The 26,073-nt window shown below is 39.9% G+C and overlaps 1 protein-coding gene across 1 annotated transcript in view; it reads left to right on the top strand.

Moving 5' to 3' along the window:
- The window catches only part of LOC109928881 (chloride channel protein 2), a 305,011-nt gene that overhangs the window by 277,385 nt on the left and 1,553 nt on the right, over positions 1-26,073 (top strand). Inside the window, exons 6-7 of the mRNA XM_048604584.1 lie at positions 10,521-10,598; positions 25,195-25,273. Of these exons, the coding sequence (XP_048460541.1) occupies positions 10,521-10,598; positions 25,195-25,273 (157 nt within the window). The remainder of the gene's footprint in view (positions 1-10,520; positions 10,599-25,194; positions 25,274-26,073) is intronic.

Genomic DNA, 26,073 nt, shown 5'->3' with positions numbered 1-26,073 from the left:
AACCGATCACAGTATTGCAGATGTAGTCTGACTATTGCCTTGTATAGTTTTAGCAGGACTTCCTATTTTTTAATCTATCCCCTTTGAAAGAAAGGCCAGCATTCCATTTTCCTTACCTGGAACTTGTAAATTCTAGCTCTTTGTGATTCATGCATGAAGACTCCTGAATACCTCTGTGCTGCAGCTTTCTACAGTCTTTCTCAATTTAAATAATATTGAGCTCCTGTACTCTTCCTGCCAAAGTGCGTAATTTCCACTGGTCACAAGTTGTCATCCTGAAAATGCCCTTTTTTATCCCAACTCTCCCTTCTATTACTCAGCATAAGTAGCCTTGTGCGTGTCACCTTATTGAATGCCTTTTAGAAATCCAAATGTATTACATCCATGCTTACTCTTTATCTAAACTGCTTGTTATCTCCTCAAAGAATTGTAATAAATTTATCTGACATGATTTTTGCTTCATTAAGCCATGCTGACTCTGCTTGATTATGTTGTGCATTTCTAAATGGTCTGCTATTATATCCCTTATCATAGACTCTAAGATTTTGCTCATGACAGATGTTAACCTAACTGGTCTATAATTGCATGTTTTTTGTCTCCTTCCCTTTCTGAATTTGGACGTTAGATCTAATTCTCTGGTACTTTTTCACATTCAAGGATTCTTGGAAGATTACTACCAGTGCATCCTTTGTCTCTTACCCAAACCCTAATCCTAACTTTTTGTAATATCATAGGATATAGTTCATTAGGCCAAGGGGACTTAGTGGCCTTTAGTCCCATTAGATTCACGAATGCTTATGTTTAGCTATAGGTTTCAATAGAGGGGCAGTTAGCCCAGGAAGCTGACAATGAAACTTCAGTCCTTGTGTTGGCTGTGCAAGACTGCTGCTTTTGCTTCTTGATGGGCAGTGGTGTCCTCAAGCTATATAATCAATTCTTTCTTTCCCCTCTCTCTGCCTCTCTCTCACTAATGGAGGGTGATACCTTTGGTCCTTTATACATATTTCTACAGCTATTATAGACATTTTTAATCAACTTTGTTCACGTATTATGACACACTGCCGGAACAGGTGAGATGAACCTGGCATTCTGGTTCAGAGGTAGGGACACTGCAACTGCATCGGAACTGCCCTCTGGTCCTTTACAGGCTGTGGGTAATTATCTCAATCTCATCACAGAAAATGTGGACTAAGCAGATTATGTAAATAGTACAACATAAATGTACTTAGAACCCACTAATTTCTGAGAAATTGGTGCTCTTAAAATATACTTAGTACATTTGCTGTATACATGCTGTACTGCTTTACAAATGAAATGTTCCAGAATATCCTCATCAGTGACGTAATGTCAGATATAATTGACTTTTTGGAGCTCTGCAAAGTGGCGCTAAGTATGATTTCAATCTGCCAGAAGAGCGCTGAGAAGCATCAGCAAGTAGTCAATCGATTAATGGAGAAACTGGCTGAACTTTACAAGTCCATATATATTGTTTGCAAATGTAATACAGCACATCTTTGAAATGTGTGATCTTTGTGGGTTATAGCCTCTAATGGTTTCACTATCCAGGGTCAATGCAATTAAGTAATTGCAGTTTGTTTTACTGTTGCTGAAATGAGTAAACAACATATGTTGTAACTCTAAAAATAGACAGGCTTTACCAGTTTTTTAATAATTTATCTTTCATAAAATTAGCTGTTTTGCCCACTTAGCCCATTTGCTGAGCATTACAGTACTAGAAACAATTACGTCAATGGTGACAGCTTATAGGCATCTGGTATGTTTCATATTGCATAAGCTAGGAACAAGAGGTGAAGTTTTAATAGCAATAGCATGAAACAAGCAACTTCTAAATTCAAGCTTCATCAAAAAGATTTTCTCCTTTAAAAGCCATTTTGTTTGAAGTTTGTAGGAAGTCGACTTGAATTCAAGAGAATTGGAGGAACCAAGAGTACAACTTGGGAATTTAACCTTTTGCTAATTTGCTTAACAGTTAGGACTGGGTAGTTAGTGGGTTGATGGACAAATAGGAGAAATGCAAGTTCAGCAGAACTCCAATGATGCCAGTAATGTAACTGCCTGACATACATTGAAATTAGCATCCTTATTGACAACAATACTATCAAATGTTGTAAATTAAGTTTGAATAAACAATATTTTACAGTCTCATTAATAATATGATTAGCTATTTGGTCTCTCAAGTCTCCTTTGACATTAAAGTACACCTTTGGTGATGTGCATGGAACTCCATTTACAGTTGTTTTTGCCCATTGTACCTTTAGCAGCAAAAATCTGACCTTCTGTCTTGACAGCACCAATTGTCTCATCATCTGTAGCTTTTTAGGGAAAGAGAATTACACATCTCTACCTCTGTTTCAAAAAAAATCCTGATTTCACTTTGTGCCTTTGTTGTTATTTTAAGTTTATATCTCCCTGATCTTTACTTGCTCACCAGAGTGATTAATTTCTCCACGTCTGCCAGATCAAATCAGTTTAACATTTGTTAAAAAAAGACTCCTCGGAGGTATAGGCATTTATCTTTACCTCTCCGACCAATACAATACTCGCTGTACTCAACCGTCCTGTACAACCTCAACATGACATCCCAACTCCTTTACTCAATAGTCTGAACAAAGAAGGCAATCATTTTGAGGGCTTTTGCAAATTTGCAGAATATATACTGAGAAATGATTTAATCAGGCTACCTATTACGCCATTTGATTCATCCTATTTCAGCATCAAGCTTATGCATTGAGCAAATGACTGAGGCCATTTTTACAACGTTGCTGGTGAGGCCAATCTTACAGTGTGGGAAACCAATGCATATACTAGGCAGTGAAGTTGGACCAGTAGTAGGTAGGAGTAGGTACCCCCCAGGGCTATCTTCTCATCAGGGACATAGAGGAAAAGGGGGAGGTAATTTGACTGGTCTATTTCAAACATGAATTTGAGTGAAGGATGGAGCCAGTTAAGACAAGGCAATTCCTTCATGCAGTAGTGCATTCAAAAATAGCACATGTATGAGCTACACAATCAGAAATATGCAAGGGATAAGAGGTTGATGAAATACTTAAATTACGGACTTTTTAAAAATGCTCAATTCTCACAAAAGCATATATATTAACTGAAGTAAAAGTGAATATAGGAGGTACAAGTTGGCCATTTTGGAGTACTGTGTATTTCCTTCCCGTACCGTCCTATAGGAAGGATATTATTAAATTGGAGAGGGTTCGGAAAAGATTTACAAGGATGTCTCTGGGATTGGAGGGTATGAACTATAGCGAGAGGCTGAATAGGCAGGGCATTTTTTTCCCTGGAGCATTGGAGACTGAGGGGTGACCTTTTGGAAGTTTATAAAATTATGAGGGGCATGTTGTAATTGTACCAACCTCCTCCACTTCCTCTGGCAGCTCATTCCATACACCACCAACCTCTGCGTAAAAAGATTACCCCTCAGGTCGCTTTCTTACCTTAAACCTATGTCGTCTAGATTTGAACTCCCCCATCCGAGGAAAAAGACCTTGACTATTTACCTTATCCATGTCCCTCATGGTTTTCAAGAAGATTTGTAGCTCGCGTTGTGGATTTGGTTGCAAACGTTTCGTCACCCTGCTAGGTAACATCGTCAGTACATCTCCGGTGAAGCGTCGGTGTTCTGTCCCACTTGTTATTTATATGCCCTTTTGATGTGGTTGGTGACCTGGTTTGCAATAAGGACACGACCATAAAACTACTAGATCTGTCCATCACAACCCACTTCACCTTCAATGACGGCATTTACGAACAAATCAACGGAACCCCAATGGGATCCACAATATCAGGACTGATTGCAGAAGCAGTAATGCAAAGGTTAGAATGGACAGCACTTCCTGCTGTACAACCCAAACTTTGGGTCGAATATGTAGATGACACCTTTGTGATTATTAAACGCACTAAACTGGAAGAAACCCACCGACACACAAACAACATCCTTACCAGGATAAAATTCATGAAAGAAGAAGAGAACAACAACCGATTACCCTTCCTGGGTGTAATGGTAGAATGCAAAAGCAACGGGGAGCTCCAGATTAGCGTATGTAGAAAGACCACACATACGGACCAAATACTCAATTACACTAGCAACCACTCCAACACCCACAAATGGAGCTGCATCAGGACACTGTTCAAACAATATTTCAACAACCCGGAACTGCGCAAAGCAGAACAGGAACACTTATACGGGATCTTCAAAAGAAATGGCTACCCGAAAAGCACAATCCGCCATTATCTCTGAAATAGACCATAACAGGAAGACGCAACACGACCAGACTCACTAATCACCCTACCGTACATCAAGGACATTTCAGAGATGACCACAAGACTACTCACGCCCCGAGGTATCAGAGTAGCCCACAAACCGACAACCACCCTACGACAGCTACTGACGAACGTAAAGGATCGCATACCCAAAACCAGCAAAACTGCAGTAATATACAAATATCGTGCAAGGACTGTGAGAAACACTATATAGGCCAAACTAGAAGAAAACTGACAATAAGGATACATGAACACCAACTAGCCACCAAGAGACACTTGTCTCACTACACACGGGCAATGAGGGACACGAATTCGACTGGGACAACACATCCATAATCGCACGAGCCAAACAGAGACATGTCAGGGAATTATTGGAGGCCTGGTATTCCAACCGGAACTCCACATCAACAAATGCATTGAATTAGACCCTGTGTACAAACCACCGAGAAACATAACCGGAAATAATACCAACCACCCCAGCAAACCGAGGGATATAAATAACAAGCGGGACAGAACACCGATGCTTCACTGGAGGTGCACTGACGATGTTACCTAGCAGGGTGGTGAAACATTTGCAACCAAACTCACCGGCTCGGTGAGCATGTCTACAACCTCATCCACAACCCGAGCTACAAATCTTGAAAACCATGAGGGGCATAGATAGGGTAAATAGCCAAGGTCTTTTTCTTCGGATGGGGGAGTCCAAATCTAGAGGACATAGGTTTAAGGTAAGAAAGGGACCTGAAGGGTAATATTTTTACGCAGAGGTTGGTGAGTGTATGGAGTGAGCTGCCAGAGGAAGTGGTGGAGGCTACACCCATCCAGATGCCTTTTAAAATGTTGTATGAATAGAAAAGGTTTACAGGGATATGGACCAAATACTGCCAGATGGGACTGATAGGTTTGACAGAGTTGTTAAGAAGGCGTACGGTGTGTTAGGTTTTATTGGTAGAGGGATTGAGTTTCGGAGCCGTGAGGGCATGTTGCAGCTGTACAAAACTCTGGTGCAGCCGCACTTGGAGTGTTACGTACAGTTCTGGTCACCGCATTATAGGAAGGATGTGGAAGCATTGGAAAGGGTGCAGAGGAGATTTACCAGGATGTTGCCTGGTATGGAGGGAAGGTCTTATGAGGAAAGGCTGAGGGACTTGAGGCTGTTTTCGTTAGAGAGAGGAAGGTTAAGAGGTGACTTAATAGAGACATACGAGATGATCAGAGGATTAGATAGGGTGGACAGTGGGAGCCTTTTTCCTCGGATGGTGATGGCTAGCACGAGGGGACAAAGCTTTAAATTGAAGGGTGATAGATATAGGACAGATGTCCGAGGTAGGTTCTTTACTCAGAGAGTAGTAAGGGCGTGGAATGCCCTGCCTGCAAAAGTAGTAGACTTGCCAACTTTAAGGGCATTTAAATGGTCATTGGATAAACATCTGGATGATAATGGAATAGTTTAGGTTAGATGGGCTTCAGATTGGTTTCACAGGTCGGCGCAACATCGAGGGCCGAAGGGCCTGTACTGCGCTGTAATGTTCTATGTTCTATGTTCTATGAATCAGATGGGGATGTCTGGTCAGTGTGAATGAGTTGGACTGAAGGGTCTGTTTCTGTCCTGTATGAAACTATTACTCTATTTCCTTTATTTTGATTTATTCACACTAGCCATTTGCAGTAGATTTAAAAGAAATCTTTTCTATGTGTATGTTTCCATTATAATTTTTCATACCAATATTTATAATAGAAACTGTTGATGTACAAATGAATAGGGACATTTATGCTGGATAAACATAGCCAGCTTTATCATTTTTATTACTGATAAGTATTATGAGCATCATTCAACAGCAGTATACTGCTTGAGTTCAGCATTTCTCAAAGTACTGGAAATAACTAAATGTTCCACAGATTACCCAGTAACCTTTCAGTGGAATACATAATAGCATGATGCCGTTCAGTAGCTTCCTTAACACTTTCTGTTTTCTTCTGCGGTTGTTCCCAGGTCTAATGGGTGATGAACACAGCATGAAGACTAGATCATAAAGCCAACACAATGGGTTCAATCCCCATACTAGCTATCCATGTAGTTCATGGAGACCTGCTCCCTTATCTTACTCTGCGTTTTGGATGCCCTCAAACCACATATGTAAACAATTGTCTCTCACTCAAGGACAGAGATTCCTTTGTGTACCATGGCTTCATACTATACAAGCCTAAATCATATCTCTAGTCAACTATGTTACAGCGTTTTCCAGAATAGCCCTCTTCACACTCTGCTCATATAGCAACATCTTGGCTGGGCGAGTTTGCATGCTGCACCACTTGCAACCAATGACCAGATACTCTAATTTCCTATTTCTCACGCATTTTGTCTGCTATTGTTTTTTTGCCAATGACTAGTTTGCCTCATTGCAATCTTTTATAAAAGCCTTTTAATTTCCCAACATTCTGGATCAGCAGTGCAAACTCCATATATGTTTTGCGCATCTGCTTTATGGAAGTAGCCACTTACCTGAGTTGCAGTTTCCTTTATATTCTTTCCACAATAAAATGTGAGCTGATGATGTATGATTTCCTGTGACAAGCTGGCCCAATTGAGCTAGGAGACTTGTGTGCATAAAACTAATCATGAGAACACATTGCAATCTGATGAGTAGCATTAGCAATTTATAAGCTTCAGTCGGCTAAACTTGTAAAATTTCTGACCTTATGGAACTTCTTCTGATTAAGAATGCACGATTAGACTAAATGTTAGCAAACACTAATCTTAACTGTTGGCTCATCATGAGATTTCTGAGAGTTCCAAAGCCTGGCTATGTTAATATTGGAGTGCTCATGTATATACAATGTTTAAACTTCATCACTAATGCTACTCATCAGATTGCAATGTGTTCTCATGATTAGTTTTGTAAAACCAATAGAATGACTGTTAATCGACAAATCCAGCAAATATCTTGGTGCAATTATCTGCTGTAGGAAGCTAAAATTGCTTTTAATTTTTGATAATATTTATAGATCAGTTTGACAAAGAATATTTTACAGTTTCAATGTGGAATAGAGTGATGGATATTGGGAGGTATTATTAGATGCAGGATTTCTTTTCCTATGATCGGCTTGCCAATTTTCATCAGCTTAAAAAAGTCAATGAGCCAGAACCATTTCCGAATAATTCACTGCAGTCAAGCATCTTTTTAACATTTATTTAATGCTCAAGTTGAACCAATTACAGGATTTCAATGACCTAAGTAAAAGAAGTTCCACAGTTATGACAAGGGGTTCGAATTTATGTCTGTGTATCGGTTTTGAGTGAGTTAACAGCCTCGATTTTCACTGTATTGAAGAGCCCCTCTGCAGCAAAAGTTACAGAGTGTTAGAAATTCTGCCTCTGAACCATTTTTATGTGTGATTGGGAACAATCATGCAATGTGCATTTTGCAAAGGCAGCTGGCCATTTCAATGATCAGCTGCTGGCATTCAAATTGGAGTTTGGAGTGCCTGCTACCTGGAACCCAGAGTGTGAAGCTTAGGTCAAATTGCAGCAGGTCTGTTCTCAGTACATTTCTTTGAGTAGGCTGGATACTCCTTTGGAAAGCTGAGCCAGCACAGTCAATATGATCCCAGGACACACAGGGAATGGGATTCAGCGGTACTTTGGGAAAGGATCGGGTTCACATATCTTTTGGGGGTGGGATTCAGAGATCTTTTGGAAGGATGATTCATTGTTAACTGTGGAGAAAATTGTGTAAAATGTACATAACTCTTTTGGAACCACTGGGAAGGGTCAGCCTATTGAGATGTGTCTACAACGGGTCAGATGCATCAGCCAGTCTAACCTTAAATTGAAGGGTAGGTAATTGATGGTACGGCTGAAGATGGTTGGGCCTAGGACACTGCCCTGGGGAACTAAGGCTGTCTTGTGGTGCAGTGGTAGTGACCCTACCTCTGAGCTGGGAGACCCATGTTTAAGTACCACCTATTCCAGAGGGGTTAAACAACATCTATAAGCAGATTGATTAGAAAATGTTGAAAATATCTACCCTGTGGTTCTCCTTCAGTCATTGACCTTGAGCAAAGATGATTGGCCTTCAACGACCACAGTCATCTTTCTTTGTGCTAGCTCTGATTTTAACCAGTGGAATATTCTCCCCATGATTCCCATTAATTTTTAAATTTTGCTCTGGCTACTTGATGCCACACTTGACTGAATACTGTCTTGATTTAAAGGCCAGTCACTCCCAACCAAGTCTCTTAAATTTAGTTCTTTGTCCGTGTATAGACCGTAGCCGTTACTGTGCTCTGGACTTAAATGTTCTTTCATGAATACAGTGGTCAATTAAAATAAAGGAATTAGAGTGATACATCAGTTATTTTCACTAATTGTGCTAATGAAAGAACGGATATAATGTGCAAAGAAGAATGCCTTTTGAGCCTTTCATTTTTTAATTTTTATTCATTTGTTGGGTGTGAGCATCACTAGCTGGCCAGCATTTATTGCCCATCCCTAGTTGCCCTTGAGAAGATGGTGGTGAGCTGCCTTCTTGAACTACTGCAGTCCACCTGCTGTGGGTTGACCCACAATGCCCTCAGGGAGGGAATTCCAGGATTTTGACCCAGTGATAGTAAAGGAATGATGATATATTTTCAAGTCAGGACAGTGAGTGGATTGAAGGAGAACTTGAAGGTGGTGGTGTTCCCAGGTATCTGCTGCCCTTGTCCTTCTAGATGGAAGTGGTCAAGTATTTGGAAGGTGCTGTCTGAGGATCTTTGAATTTCTGCAGTACATCTTGTGGATAGTATGCACAGCTGCTACTGAGCGTCAGTGGTGGAGCAGTGGGTTCTTGTGGATATGGTGCCAATCAAGTGGGCTGGTTTGTCCTGGATGAAGTCAAGCTTCTAGAGTGTTGTTGGAACTGCAGCCATCCAGGCAAGTGGGCAGTATTCCATCACACTCCTGACTTGTTCCTTGCAGATTGTAGACAGGCTTTGAGGAGTCAGGAGGTGAGTTATTCATCTCAGTATGCCTGCCCTCTCTCCTGCTCTTGCAACCACTCTGTTTATGTGATGAGTCCATTTGGGTTTCTGGTCAATGGTAAGCCCAGGATGTTGATAAAAGGGGATTCAGTGATGGTAACACCATTGAATGCCAAGGGGCATTGTTTCTCATTGGCGTAGTACTACACCATGGTCATGGCCTGGCATTTGTGTGGCATGAATGTTACTTGCCACTTGTCAGCCCAAGCCTGGATATTGCCCAGATCTTGTTGAATTTGAACATGGACTGCTTCAGTATCTGAGGAGTCACGAATGGTACTGAACATTGTTCAATCATAAGTAAACATCCCTACTTCTGACCTTACAAAGCAGGGAAGTTTATTGATGAAACAGGTGCAGATGATTGGGCCTAGGACACTACCCTGAAGAACTCCTGCAGGGATGTCCTGGAGCTGAGATGACTGACCTCCAACAATCCAACAACCATCTTCCTATGTGCCAGTTATGACTCCAACCACCAGTTGGAAAAGCAACTTGCTTGATTGGTACCAAATCCACAAACATCTACTGCCTCCATCACCAATTAGCAGTAGTGGCAGTGTCTACCACCTACAAGATGCATTGCAAAAACTCCCCAATTTAGACAGCACTTCCTGAGCCCATGACCACCCCCATCTAGAAGGACAAGGACAGAAGATCATGGGAACACCACCACTTTCACTAATCATCCTCATTTGGAAATATTTCACTGTCATTGGGTCAAAATCTTGGGACTTGTTCCTTAATACCATTGTGCGTCTACCTATAGCACATGGACTGCAGCAGTTCACGAAGACAGCTCATCATCACCTCCTTAAGGCAACTAGGAACAGGCAATAAATGCTGGCCAACACTCCATGAATGAATAATTAAAAGATTGGAAATAATTAGCACGATGCACTTTTTAATGTATAAATTTGGCACAAAATTGAAAATCTCATGACTGTATACTTCGTTCAAAACTTTTAATTCAAAATCCTTCCAGAATGTGATATTTTATTACAAAGCTGTAGTGAAGAAATTGCCTCAAGCTGCACTAATATCTGTATATATTTTATTAGTTTGTGGTGTGGACTTGGCCTGAAGTGTGGCTGCAAATGACATAACACCTTCCTGATTTTTCCTTTCATAATTTTGCATTTTTGACCTTTGATTATGGAATAGTGTCACTCATATTTCACCTTTTTGCTTCTTCCAATCCATAGGGACCTTTTGTTCACATTGCAAGTATGTGTGCTGCATTGCTGAGTAAATTCATGTCACTATTTGGTGGGATTTATGAGGTAAGATTATTCACTTATTCTGGAGTAGTGTTTGAAGTAAAAGAAGCACAATCTATTTTCTGAACAGTCATTGTACACCATTCCTTATACACCTGCTCCTTTGTCTTTGTTTTAATTCACTGTCTTCCTTAGAACTTCTGCAAATAATAGCTTTTGAAATCCAAATGATGCTTATTCAAAGGTGCTTTGGTGAAATATCAGGAAGATCTACATAGAAAGTAGGCAACCGCCATTAGAGCATGTCATAGAGCATGAGCATTTGGAGAACTGACCAGAGCATAGAATACAAAAACAAAGAAGTTATGATGAACTTTTATAAAACTGTTTTAAGATTCGTAGGTTCACTTTAACGTTGCTTGTAAGACCAATGTCACTTACAATTATAAACTGAGTTTGAGTGTTATTTTAAAATTTACTAATCCTGATTAGTTATAAGACCAATTCCAGGTACAAATTTTCAGTTTTAAAGATTTTATTAAGTTTATCATAACCAGTATAAAATAAATAATACTTAATAAATGCAATGGTTTTCAGTTGATCCCCTTACTACACCATTTCATGATGCTGGTTGACTGGGGCACAGATCTCTTGTTCTGTTTCTCTTGACTGGGTAAAATCATTTCAAGCAACATATGATTAGGATCAAGAATGTGTTGTCTGAAAATTTGGTAGAGGCTGATTCAATAGTGACTTTAAAAACGGGATTAGATAATTATCTAAAGAGAAAAAGAATTGGAGGTCTACAGGGAAAAGACTGGAGTGGATCTCGCTGCGTTACTTTCATAGAGAGCTGACAACGGCATAACGGGATGAATATCCTATTTGTGTGTTGTCACCATTTTGTGATTCTAGGATTGTAGTTTGCAATTTTCAACCTGAGGAGGAAGACATACCCTTCATATCCAAGGACAAACAAGTTAGTTGGTGTGCAGTGACATTCATTCAAGGAATGTGAGAAGAATTCTGAGAAATATTGGGTTGACCTCAACTATGACAAAGATAAGAAGTAGATTCATAATTATGGATTGAATCCTGTGCTGTTGGCACCAGTCTGACCCACGCCAACTGCTGATGGTAGCAGACCCTTCTACATGCATACTGTATATCTAGAGCTATGGCTGGGGTTGGGAGAAGCTCCAATTCTTTCCCTCATGTGGTTGATGACCGGAAATCTTTCCTGTTCTTACTGTTAGCATTAGTGTAGGCTGCAAAGATTTACAAGTTGTTGCTCAATCTATTTGGTCACCTTAGCCATCAGGTCATTAACTTCAGATTCAGAACCGTACCTCAAAACCATCAATCAATAACACATTCTTGATCCTAATCATGTGTTGCTTGAAATGATTTTACCTAGTCAAGAGAAACAGAACAAGAGATCTGTGCCCCAGTCAACCAGCATCATGAAATGGTGTAGTAAGGGGATCAACTGAAAACCATTGCATTTATTAAGTATTATTTATTTTATACTGGTTATGACTAAACCCACGGTGAACCCTGCCTTCCACAAAATGCATTTAAATGAAGAACAGAATGTACAGTTATCCTTGTTAAAATGCTTACTGCTGTGGTATTGGAATGCCTCATGTTTCCAGATACAGTTCTTGATTTGGTTTAATACATAGAATGAAAGGGATTGAAGCAGGCCAATAGGACTTCATAGAGTCTGTGTCAGGCTGCAAGTGGAGAGTAACAACCTGGAAGAATATCAGTCAAGCTGTGTTCATAGTAAAAGTTGATATTTCTGCAGAGGTATAAGCACCACTTGTGGAAACATTGGGTTAAATGAAGAAAGGTCCAGGAACATTGGGGTCTATAGGTGTGAGGCTGGAAAAGCACAGCAGGTCAGACAGCATCAGAGGAGCAGGAAAGTCAACGTTGACGAGGAGTAGGAAAATGGACAGGTTAGGTCAGGTCAGGGAGGTGAGGAGGAGGGGGTGAGCTGGACATGATAAGCTGGGGGTGAAGCTGGTGAGGTCAATGTTGAAGCCATGGGTTTGAGCTCCCAAGGCGAAATATCAGGTGTTGGTCCTCCAGTTTACATTTGGCCTCACTCTGACGGTGGAGGAGGCCAAGGATGGACATATCGTCAGGGGAGTAGGAGGGGGATTTAAAATGGATGGGAACCAGAAGGTCAGGTTTGTTGATGCATGTAGACCTGACCTAACCCATCCATCTTCATACTCACCTATCTGCTCCACCCTTCCCACGGACCAATGACAATAACTGCATCCACCTATCACCATCTCTTCTACCCTTCCCCCAGCCGCCACCCCCTCCCTCTTTTTATTTCTGGGCTCCCTTCCCCTCCCCAGCCCTGATAAAGGGTTTTGGCCTGAAATGGTGACTTTCCTGCTCCTCTGCTGTCTGACCTGTGCTTTTCCAGTCTCCTACCTATAGATTCTGGCTTCCAACATCAGCAGTCCTTATAGTCTCTCGAAACATTGGAACAGGAGTCGGTCGTGCAGCCTATCACGCTTGCTCTGCCATCTGTAGAGAGTGGAACCTAAATCGGACTGACCAATACAAGTCAAAATTCAATTAATTTTAGTCTTTAATCTTTAATTTCAAGATTCAATGCAAGGAAAATTCAATTAATGCCTGTTAAATAACTAGCAAAAAAGCATAAACAAATCAGTAGTCATTACAGTGATTAACTGTTGTACTGGAAGCCAAAAAAATTTTATTTTACAAATGTGGAACAGGACTCATTGAGATTATTTCAGTGTGTGAAACGCTTGGACAGGTCAAACTTCCAAAAAGCCTACAAGAAACTACATTTACTGACAACGCATCAACCCTTTGAATAAAATCTAATTATTCCATTTGTATGGATTGTCATAAAAGAACGCTTATTCAGAACTTTTCAGCAGAGAATATTTTTGGTCATACTAATGATATATAAAAGACTGCAAAATTGATAGTGCTGTGTATCAAGTTCTAGGACAGTGTTGCTTGGTTACAGCAAGTTAGGATCAGATGATTCTCTAGTTAATATTTGTTTGCACAGTGATTGTGAAATTGCATCACAGTATCTTAATTTAGCAAAAGTAACCTGCTGCTTACATGTAACATCTCAACAGACTCCAAGAACTCCTTTAGAGTATGGTTGTCTTTATTCAGTTTTGTATAATTGCCCAGTTTTAATTGCAAAGCTGCAATTTTCAAGTGTTGTGTTGGCGGACTCACTGGAATCAACATTTCATTAAAATTCTGTTACTGCTTTCTCCGTTTTATGCTAGATTTGAGAATTGACAGGATATAGTCATTAGGACCAAATAATTAGAATATATGAAATCATGTTTTTTTTTTGCCTGTTTCAATGCCTGGAAAGTACTCGGAATCTGAGCCATGGGGAGATGAGTGTATGTTCTGAATGAAAGGCTACCTAGGTTCCTGAGATCACTTTCTCTTTTCTCCTAATAGCACATAATATTTCCTTCAACATAGCAAAACAAAACTTTAATATGATTAATTACTGTAACAGTGTGTTCTAATATGTCCTCTTTTGGTTGACAAGTAGCGGCACTAACTGCTAATTTTAATTTTTTTTTGAAAGTGATAAAATGTACTTCAACACAAATGCTTTATGCTGGTATTGAAATAAATGTAAGAATGAATGGTTCATTGTAGGCATTAAATCAGAAATCTTAATTGGAAAATTTAGATGACTGTGTGTTCAATTAAATATGGCAAACTACAATTTCATAATGTACAAAGGATTCTGATTTTATAACAACCAAAGCTTATTGAATTTATCAATAAGTGGCAAAGGAAAAATTGAAACTTCGATTCACTGCTTTGTCTATTGGTAATTACCAAGGGATTTAACTGAACTTAGCCGAAGCTAGTAATTCTGTGCACTTTAACAATGTCTGATTGAGATGCAAGCAGGAATATTTAGAAGTGTAAAAAATGTTAAATATGTAAATATAGAGGAAAAAGCACTTGTGATCTTTGCCACTGCGTGAGTGCTGTATGCAGCTGACCAGTTGTAGGATTATGCAAGAATAGCTCAGCCCGGTGTGTCAGTAGTGACCTTCCATATATATTAAACGACACTTCATTAAAGGGTATAGTTCTGTTCTACATTTTTATTAGGAATATCACTTTGCTTTTCCCGGTATTTGGTGATGTGATTTTGGAATTTCTACACTTGTTCTGTCGATTGCCAAGCATGACTTTGGCAGAGGTTAAGATCGGCCATAACATTTGATAAGTGGTACAAATAACTGCTTATGCTTTTCCATCAGGGTTTTCATCACAGTCATTGCAGGAGGTCGGGACTGATCCCACAGAAATTCTACTCCATAGATAATACTATTTAGCATCACTTTGTAGAATTGTGAGCAGTCAATCAGTGCTTGAAATCAATGGATTGCAAAACCAAAACCACAAGACCATCATAAACAAAATCTAATTTGTTTCCTTGGAACTAATATATTGGAATTTGGAATAATATTAATCATCATGAATCATATTACTAATTTACAGTCATAAATTTAAATTAATAAAAGAAGTATGTAGTTTCTGCTCAATATGTTCCTTAGCAACACTTTATTTTCATAATAAAGATTCATCCAGGAGCACAAATGGGTTTTTCTACCTACAATCTGAAGAATGAGTATTTGTAAACTAAGCATCTATCTTTCATTAGCAACTCCTTTGTCTGTCCAACTGTCTTTCTCTCTCTTTGGGCTCTATCTTATCGTTTACTCCCTACCCCACCCACCTCCCTATTTTCTGTATATAAACTGATGTTTTCCAAAAAAACAGTTCTGAGGAAGGGTCACCGGACCCAAAACATTAACTCTGTTTTCTCCTCCACAGATGCTGCCAGATCTGCTGAGCTTTTCCAGCAACTTTGTTTTTGTTCCATCTATCTTTCCCATTGATACTATATCTCGACTGTCTATTTTTTTAGAATATACTTAGCACTGTCCATCAATATGTGAAGTCTGAACAGAAGCAGAAGGGGGCCATTCAGCCAATCAAGTCTACTGTGCCTTTTAATGAGATCACGGCAGATCTGATAATCCTTAACATCACTTTTTCCTGCTGTTTCCCTGTAACCCTTGATTCGCTTAGTGATTAAAAATCTGTCTATCTCAGCCTGAAATATACTTAATGACCTAGCCTTGACAGCCCTCAACACTGGCAAAGATTTCCACAGATTCACTACCCTCTGAATGGAAAAAAATCCTCCTTATTTGGTCTTAAATGTGTAACCCCTTATTCTAAGAATATGCCTTCTGATCTTAGACTCTCCCATGGGGAGAAACAACTGTGCTGCATCTATATTGTCAATTCGCCTAAGAATCTTGTATGTTTCAATAACGTCACCTCTCATTCTTCTAAATTCCAGCATGTACAGGCCAAACCTACTCAACCTGTTTTCATAAGACAGTTGTTTAATACCTGATATCAGCTGAGTGAATCTTCTCTGGACTATTTCCGATGCCAGTATATTTTTCCTCAGTAAAGGGGCTCAACTGTGGTCTGAATAATACTTCATATTGTTTTAACAAAACCTTCCAGTTTTGGTACTCCATTCCCTTTGGCTTCCCAATTACCCATTGGACTTAGATGACAGCTTTTTGTGATTCATGGACCAGGACTCCCAAATCCCCTCTGTTCAGTAGCTTTCTACAGTTTTTCTCCAGTTAAATAAATTTCAGCTCCTTGATTTTTTTTCCTGCCAAAATGCATGACTTCACATTTTCCCAATTATATTCTATCTACCAAATTTTTGCCTACTTGCTTAACCTACCTAGACCTCTCTGCAGACTTTAAAATCCTCACCACTTTCCTTCTTACCTATTTTTATGTCATCTGCAAACGTGGCTACAGTGCATTCACTTTCTTCATCCAAATTATTAGCATATTTTATAAATAATTGTGGCTCCAGCACTGATCCCTGCAGTATTTTGCTAGTCACAGGTTGCCATTCTGAAAATTCCCTCCCTTATACGAACTTAGTCTTCTATTAGTTCGACAGTCCTCTATCCATGCTAATATCTGCATCGAACACCGTGGGCTCTTAAGTTGCCTAATGTATGGTAGCTTATTAAATGCCCTCTCACAATCCAAAAAATTGCATCTACTGCTTCCCTTTTGTCTATCCTGCTTATTAACTCTTCAAAGATTTTTAGTAAATGTGTCAGGCATGATTTCCCTGGCATGAAGCCACATTGACTTTGCTTGATCACATGATATATTTCTAAATTCTCTATTATTACATCCTTCACACTAGACTGTAACATTTACCCAAAAACAGATGTTAAGCTAGTTGGCTTATAGTTAACTGTTTTTGCCTCCTTCCCTTTTTAAATAAATATGTTACACTGTCAATTTCCAATCCTCTGGTACTTCTTCAGAATCTAAGGTCTCCTGGAACATTGCTGCCATTTTATTGCTGTAGTTACTTCCTTTAATGTCTTGGAATGCATCTTATGAGCTCCAGGACGTTTATTAGTCTTTTGCCCTGTTAGTTTCCCTCGCACTTTTTCTCTAGTGATAGGTATTGTATTTATTTCCTTTCCTCCTTTTGCCCCTTGTTTGGATGATAATTTTGAAATGCTATTAGTGTCTTCTACTTTAAGGACTGATGCAATGTACTTATTCATGTCCTCTGCCATTTCCTAATTCCCCATTATTTTTTCCCCAGCCTCACTCTCTAATAACTTCACTTTGGCTTCTCACTTCCTTTTTATACGTTTAAAGGAGCTCTTGCTGTTCGTCTTGATATTACTTGTAAGTCTACTGTCAAAGTTTATTTTCTCCCACTTTATTATTTTTCTGATTATCTTATGTTGGTTTTAAAACTTTCCCAATTCTTTGGCTTACCGCTAATCTTTGCCACATTATATGTCTTTTTTTTGCAGGTTGGTCCTATCCTTAACTATCTTAGTTAACCATGGTTGGCTTATCCCTTTCCTACGGGATATCCATCTTTCCAATCCATCTTTCTCGTCAATCTATCATTCCAACCAGAACATATCTTTGTTATGAATCACAAACTATTTTCATAAATATCTGCTTTGTTCTTCAATCATCTTTGCTGCTAAATTCCTTTCTCAGTCCACTCCAGCCAGTTCTTCCTTCATTCCTTTGTAATTTAAACTTAGCACAGTTGTTTCTGACCCAGGTTCCTCCCATGCAAACCGAGTGCAAAATTCTACCATGTTATGGTCACTATTTCCTAGGAGAACTTTTACTTTGACGTCATTTATTAAATCTGTCTCAATACATATTAGCAGCTCAAAATAGCTACTATTAGGAGGCCTATAGACTACTTCAACCAGTATCTTCTTTCTGTTTTTATTTATAACCTCCAACAAGATGGATTCTAAATCTTCTACTTCAAAATCATACTTATTGTATTTATTCCATCCTGCACCAGCAGTGTACCCCAACACCTTTCCTCTTGCTTGATCTTTCAGAAAGTCACACATCCCTGAGTAATTCCAACCTTTTGATCTCCTTAAAGCCTTGTCTCTGTTATTACTGTAAGATCATACTCATTACGAACTTTCTTCCAAAAACTATATGCATTGGATTAAAGAACCATTAAGTTTGCCCTTTTTAAACTGTTACTTCCCCTTTTGACTCTATTGCTATTTTTCTATTTTTGTCTCATCTGTACCTTCCTGTTCTACGCTGGGTATTGATATCCAAATAGTTGCCCTGCAATACTGTCATGTCCTCTTGCTTAGGGAGCCTATATTTCACTTCTATTCTAATTATTTTAAAGCCCTGTCTACATCCTTAGTTATAGACAATGCACCTGGACCCTGGTCCCAGTACAGTTCAAGGGAAGCCTGTCCCACTGTAACAGCTCCTTTCTGCTGCAGTACTAGTCCCAGCGCCCCACGAGCCGAAATCCATTTCAATTTTTGTGCCACGCAATTAACTCTTTGACTTTATTCATCTTGTGCCAGATTGTCCGCAGCTCTGGTCATAATGCAGAAATTATTACCTTGGAGTTTTGCTTTTCAGTTCAGCTCCTAACTGTTCAAAATCTTGCAGCAAAACTTCCATAGTCATACCAATGTTGTTGCTACTAACAATGTTGTTGCTCCTTCCCTCCCAGTCTGAGCTCTTCTCCAACCCTGAGGAGATGGCACTGGACAGTCAACAGAGCCTACAGGACATTTGCTACTGCTGCAAAGAATACTCTCCATCCTCTTAGTTATACTATCCCCTACCATAACTATATTCTTATTTACCCCTCCCCTCCACTTGAATGGCTCCCTGTACCAAGGTGCCATGGTCAGTTTGCTCATTCTCTGTACAGCCCCCATTCTCGTCTCCGAAGCTTGCAAGGACCTCACACCTGTTTGGCAATTGCAGGGGCCAATGTTACTTAATTTTAACCCATCGAGTGCATACGCCTGTCCTACCTGCAGTCACATGCTCCTGTCCCTGATCGCAGGTGGATTTTGAATTACTCAGTCTGAGTTTTGTGACTACCCTCTGGACCAACATTTCCACGCAACCTTCCCTGTGGCACAATGTCTGCAGCTCAGATTCCAGCTCTTCAACTCTGATCTGGAGTTCCTTGAGCTGCACACACTTAACTAGAGATGTGTTTGTTCCGGTTCACATTGGTGTCCAGCAGCTTCCTCATGCTGCACCAACAACGCATCACCCAACCTGCCAGCACTATCGTATTTGATTTACCTTCTAAATGAATTACTTCATTGTAATGATATTTTGTTTTGACAAACCAGAAAGAGAAAAAAAATCACCACGATCATTCTAAACCGTGAGCAGTTATTTTTTAGAACACAGAGAAGAAAACGCTAAAGACCGAAACACCAACTGAAGACCTTGCTGTTACTTTAGGACTAGAAATATTCATCAATCCTACTCACTTTTCAACTGTTTTTCCTGCAATTGTGCCACACTATGGGCTGTAGTTCACACTGCAAGCCGGCCTCTTGATCCACACCTTTAATCCTTTCTCACTCAGCTCTTGGTCTGGAGAGTTTACTTCTTGCAGTAAATCCTAGTAAAAGTACCTCTGTTCCCCTTTGCACCAGATTTAGGTGGACAATCAAAACCTTGGTCAAGCAAGTAGATTTTGTATTTAATCTTAAATGAGGGGACAGGAGTGAAGTGCAAGAGATGGAGGAAGGAATTCTGGAACGGGGGAGCTTGTGCCTTTCTGACTCTTTGTTCTGGCCCTTGTTTATTTGTGTTTACAACCGTAACAAGGTACGCCGCCAGTAACAAATACACAAAATGCTGGAGAAACTCGGCAGACAGCATATGTGGAGAGAAACAGAGTTAACAATTTGAGTCAGGTATGACTGTTCTTCCAACCCACTATTTGTATTGCAAGGTTGGAACTGACATGACAGAGGCTGAGAAACTGGCAGAATGAAATAGAATCCTTACAGAAAGCAGGGTATGAGGAAGTCTAGTCACGGCAACTACTAGAATAGGTAAGTTTGTAATGGATAGAAGTGTACAGCCTATCTTGAGAAATGGAAACAGAATAATCATGTAAGGGAAGAGTCAGCAATGGACCAGATGAGGGCGAGAGAAGGATGGAATTTGGATGCAAAATCCATGAGTTCTTCTAATTCTGAATGAGGGAAGAAAGCATCACAGACGATGATCTGATCATATTGGAGAAAGAGGTGTGGTAGGAAGTTCTGAATAGAACTGGAATAAGGAATGTTTCCCCTTCCCCTACAAAGGGGCAGGCATAACCGGGACCCCAGATGGGTACTTTTTACTAGGAGAATGTGAGATAAATTCAAGGAGAAATTGTTCAAAGTGAAGATCAGCTTGGCCAGGTGAAGGAAGGTGATGGTGAATAAGGACCATTCAGGCCTTCTCTCCAGGAAGAAATAAAGAGACATTGGACTATCCTGATGGAGGATGAACGTGTAGAAAGATTACATGTCCATGGTGAAGAGGAGGAGGCTGAGGCCAGGAAACTGGAAGTAGCAGAATTGACATAAAGCATCAGAAGAATCCTGAAAGTAAGTGGAAAGAGACTGGATAAGGATAAACACAGAGAGTCAAGATAGGAATAAATAAGCTCAGTGTGGCAGAAATTGAAATTGGACAGACAAGTGACCAGAAGGAGGGTTCCAGGTGGAAGGAGGTATCAGAGACAGGTGAAAAAGCTCAGTAGAACAAAGACAAGATTTCTGCCTAATAAATGGGACTGGAGGGGAAGGTGATGGAAAAAGAATCATTGAGGTGGGGACATAAATATATAAACTGAGTCCTTTAATGAACACAGATTATTCAGCATCCGAGTGTGGAAGGTCAGAGGGTATAGTGGATTGGGTTGAATTGAGTTTTATGTGGTTCAGTGTAAAATAACCAATGAGAGCAGCTACCAAGAAAGGAAATGTGTCAAATTGAAAATTCCAAATGATTCAAATAATGGTTCTAGGGACAATAATTGATAAATCCATTATGCATAATTGAAATATTTAAAACTGCAATTAAAAAGGGCACGTAAGAAAGTTGATTCAATTAACAGTGATAAAGGGCCAAATTTATAAATCATCACAGAAGCAGAGAGGTTTTCAACTTCTTATGAGCAGCCATTGTCTTCATACTTGAACCTGCATCTCAATTTTTCATTCTGAGATGATCATAAGTGAGAGTTTCTGGGGATGGCAGCTGCCCACAGCAGCACATAGACTATTGGTGAATTAAAAGCCCTATTCATGTTACTCAGCAGAAATTGACTGGAATTTTCAGTTCAGAGTGTTGAGAGCCCACTGAGGCCGAAACATGGCCAAATGATGGAGCTGGCCTAAAGCACAGTAGACCTGGCTCAGGAGGGTTGCCAAAGCCCTGTCTGTGAGAAACCTGTGTTGCTGCTGCTGCCAGGAGCATTGAATCATAGAAACGGGGTATAGGCCATTCAGCCCCTTGGGCTCTCTCTGCCATTCCAGATCATTGCTGGCCTTTTACCTCAGTACCATTTTTCCCATTCTGTCACCACATCCCTTGATGTTGTTAGGGCTCAATAGATTTCTCGATACTATCTTGCGTGTAATTGATGACTGAACGTCATTGGCCTCTGGGGCAGAGAGTTCCAAAGATTCACTACTTTAGAAGCGAAAAAATTCCTCCTCATCTCAGTCTTAAGTGGTTTGCTCCCTTTCCAAGGCTCCTCTACTGACTGTAAACCTTCCCAAGCCCAGGGGAAGCCAGCTTCCTGCACCAAGCCTGTCTAGTAATTTAAGAATTAAATGAGGCCTCCTCTCATTCGTCTAAACTCTACTCAATACAGGTTGTCTCCTCACATAGGACAGTCTTGTCAGCCCAGGAATTTGATGATTCTGTGCTGCTCCCCCTATTGGAAAGGTATATTGTTCATTATGTATGGGGACCAAAACTGCACACAGTACTCCACATGCAGTCTGTCATTTGAAGCCAGGCTGTATTCTTGCAATAAAGACGGGCAAGCTATTTACTTTTCCAATTGCTTGCTCCATCTGCACGTGAGCCTTCAGTGAACAAGGAAACCTAGATAATTCTGGACTTCAACACTTCCCTGAACACTCACCATTTAAGAAATGCTTATTTTCCTACCAAAGTAGATGACGTAAAATGTATCTATGTTATCTTCCATCTGCCATGGTCTTACCCGTTCAATCAGCCTTTGAATCCCCTTAAACCCTACTTACATCATGGTGCAATGCACATTCTCACCTAGGTCAGTGTTATCTACAAACTTTGAAGTATTACTTTTGATTCCCACGTCCAAATCATTGATAGACTGTGAAAAACTGGGCCCAAACATTGATTCTTGTGGTACCCAACTAATCCAAGCCTGCAAACACGAAAATAACCCATTTAGTCATACACTGTTTACTTTCCAATAATTAATCCTCAACTCATGCTGGTAAATCACCCTTTTTCTCATTTGCTGTAATTGCTTTTGCTAAACTACTTTGTGGAACCTGAAAGCGTTTGAAAATCTAATTGTGGCACATTGACTGGTTTCCCTTACCTACTCTGCTAATAACATTCAAAAAGAATTCTAACAAGTTTGTCATATATGTTTCTCCCCTTCATAAATCCATGTTAACTTTGTCTCGTCAGATAATTATTTTGAGTGTCCAGTTTCCACATCGTTTATAATAGTTTCTAGCACTTCCCTACTCCTGATCTCAGGTTACCAGGCCTATAATTCTTAGTTTTTCTCCTTTCCTCCTTTCTGAAGCAGTAAGGTTACATTTGCACCATTCCAGACTCTCTCTACAATTTTGACACATGACCACCAATGTATTCGCTTTCAGTATAGTCACCTTTCAGCACTCCACATGTAAACTATCGGGTGCCTGGAATTTGTCAGCTTTCAGTTTTCACAATTTCTTTGATCCTATTTCATTTTTGCGAATACTAATTTCTTTTAGTTCCTCGGTTTTAACCAATCTTTTGGATCTATATTTCTGAGATCTTCCTCCTTGAAGACAGGCACACAGCAATTATTGAGCTTCTGTGCTATTTTGTAATTGTCCATTATAAATTTTCCTGTCTTTGTTTGTAATAGACCCACATTTGTCTTTGCTAATCTTTTCCATTCTGTATACCCATAGAAGCTTATGCAATTTGTTTTTGTGTTCCCCACTAACGGAGATATTGCTCTGCTAGGATGAAGTCTTGGCAGCTGGGGCTTTTTTTAATACTCTACATTCTTAAAATCTCTTCTGATTAAGTTCCTCTATCTTGAGGCACCCTCTTTTTCTTCAGGCAGTGCTGTTGCCAATATATAATTTCTGGAGGACCACTCATAAGCTATCCTTAGTTGAAGGGTGAGTGCACACTCTGCTCACTAATTGTCCTGTTCATCAAAAATCAACTTGGAAACAGGCTAGTTTGTGAATCTGGAAATAGATCAAATGTCGGGCTCCTGCCCCAAATAAAAATTCAGTTTGAAGTATTAGACAAAGGATTATGTTGCATTTCTTGACCTATTTGAATCTAGAGGTAACACAGGATAACTTATTCATTGGAACAAAGTTATTGCCTTTAAGAGATGGTTCTGGACATAAAAACATTAAGTTGTGATAGAAGGAGGAGTTGTTTCCTTTAGAAATAGTTATTTCAAAGGTTCCTGTAGTGTTTGGAATCAGGTAGTCTCATTGACTGAGATCCTTGATTGGGGTTGTTAACCTGGGCAAATCAGGCAGCCCTGGCTGACAGGTATAAACAGAGGATTCAGAGAGATTCCTGATTTAAGGGACTGAGTCCGAGGTGGCTGGTCAAGGGTGACTTGGTGACAGGATACCAGCCTCTGTGCAGCTCCTAACAGAAGCTTAAGAAGTCGTGACCAAGTTGATCCTGGCAAACTGCTCATCATGTTGTCAGGTCAAAAGCTGGCAGCAAAATTTTAAAATTATGAAATAAGGAGCAAGAAAGGGAGTAGAGTTTCACCTGACTGGTAAGAGGTCTGGAGCATGTCAGTAGGGAAGGCTGTGGAACAGTAAATTTAAAAGACAGAGTGGAATGTAATACTCCCATCCATAATATGTTTTGCTGGGCAGAGACGTTCAACTGGGGATCAGTAGGTGGGGATTCACAACCTTATCACCTCTGCCTGATTAAGTCCATGGTGGAAAGGCCCATGGAGAGCCTTTCTGCCCTGATCACCAGTTGAGGTGAATAAATAAGTAATTAATGCCCAATTAATGGGCTCCTCCTGATACTGTTGGTATTAAACCAGTTGCAGACAGAGGTCTGACCTTGCAGTGAGCATGAGAAGCAAAGCCATGTGCAACAGTATTTATAGGGTGCTTTGGGGTTGTCTCCTGGTCAAAGATCTGACATTGGAAAGTGGCAGGGAGTGGCACTGAGAATCATCCACTTGCCCTTCGCGTCTTCACCAACCCGCCGCCAGTGACCTCCAGCCTACAGAATCCAGCGGCAATACCAGGCCTTTAGCAGACACTGCATTGATAGCAGCCACTGTTACTGTAGTGGAATAGCTGTTCTGTAAGCTGCCAGCCTCTGATTGCTGCAAGGTTGGTCTCTGTTTTCCTCCAGGAAATACTGTTGCTGTCTGGGGATAGGACCTAGTTGCAAATAGCTGCAGAAAGTCAGAAGTGGGAAGTTTGGTTGAGGGAAGGGAGTTGGGGTAGAAAACAAGAGGCCTATGATCAGATTTTTTGGCATTCTAAATAGCAGGGTGAAGGTGAGGTAAGAGTTTATGTGGGCCTATGTTATCATCCTCAGTATTTTCAGTGATGTTGGAGCCACAGACTCTGTCATTATCGGTCCCAGTGGTGCCGAGAGCCATCTCTGGTGTAAAGGACAGCAAGGGCAGGTATCCTTATCCCCCCATCCCTGAGCCTACATGAAACTAGTTCAACACAAAATGTTCCAGTCCTCTATCTGGAAACTTCTGTTTGCACTACTACATAATTAAATGCGATTTTTCACTTGTCCTAGATTTTGTTAATTTTTAAAATATTTTGTTCACTACTTTTGTTTAAGAAATTCTAGTACTATATGATGCAAAATTTCCAAGGTTTTTCAAACAATGACAGTCCTGTCTCTATGGAAGTGGCCAGAAAACAACCAGTTTAAATTATACCTTTGTTTACTTTTTATTTAGAATGAATCTAGAAACATTGAGATGCTGGCAGCTGCTTGTGCTGTCGGAGTTGGCTGTTGCTTTGCTGCACCAATAGGAGGTAAGAATATTATGTTTCTCTCAAAGTGTTGAAAGGAATCGAAAATGCATGTACTTCTTTACAAGATACTGCAGACCCACGTAGGCAGTGTCAGTTCTGGTATTCATATTCAAATTTCACAGATTTAGAAAACACGATTAATTCGTGAAATTGAAATTTGTCTTCATCTTCAGGGTTAGGTTGCTGTGGCATTTGATTATCTCAGGACTCCTCTTACAAGAAACAATCCATTTAAGATTCGTTAGGATTAAAATTCAAAGGTCCATTTTTACGTTAAAACATCTGCCAAAAATTTAACATATTTTTGTAGAACAAAGGAAAACATATTCCATGTTAAATGTTAAAATATATATATGGCAAGATATTGAAATGAATTAAAAGTGATTAAAATAAAACAACACAAAATAGCGTACTGAAATTGGAGAAGGTTGAGATTTGTAACCATTTTTCCCATCTCCAACACATCCTGTCCTGGTTTGTATGTAGATCGTGTTATAGATCGATGAGTTACTTGTGCTCTGCAAATAACCATTGAATCACTAAAACTGAATGAGTAACAAACTGTCAAATATGGATGTAACAGAATACTTCACCAGCCACTTTGCAAATTCATTAAAAGACATAGTATATCTTGGTTACAGGTTAATTAATATTTTGATTTTGACAACAATTCGGAATATATAATTTTAATTTTTTTGAAAATAGCATTGATTTCAGGTCCAAAAACACATTTGCTTGTCAGTATTTCTCTTTGGCTGCTAAGTGCAAAAATAGGCTGAAACTGTAAGCAGCTGCAATGA

Source organism: Rhincodon typus, chromosome 13 (genome assembly GCF_021869965.1).
Source record: "Rhincodon typus isolate 14 chromosome 13, sRhiTyp1.1, whole genome shotgun sequence".
In the NCBI taxonomy this organism is placed as follows: domain Eukaryota; kingdom Metazoa; phylum Chordata; class Chondrichthyes; order Orectolobiformes; family Rhincodontidae; genus Rhincodon; species Rhincodon typus.
Note: the sequence above shows the minus strand (reverse complement) of the source record. Positions and strands in the feature narration are given on the sequence as shown.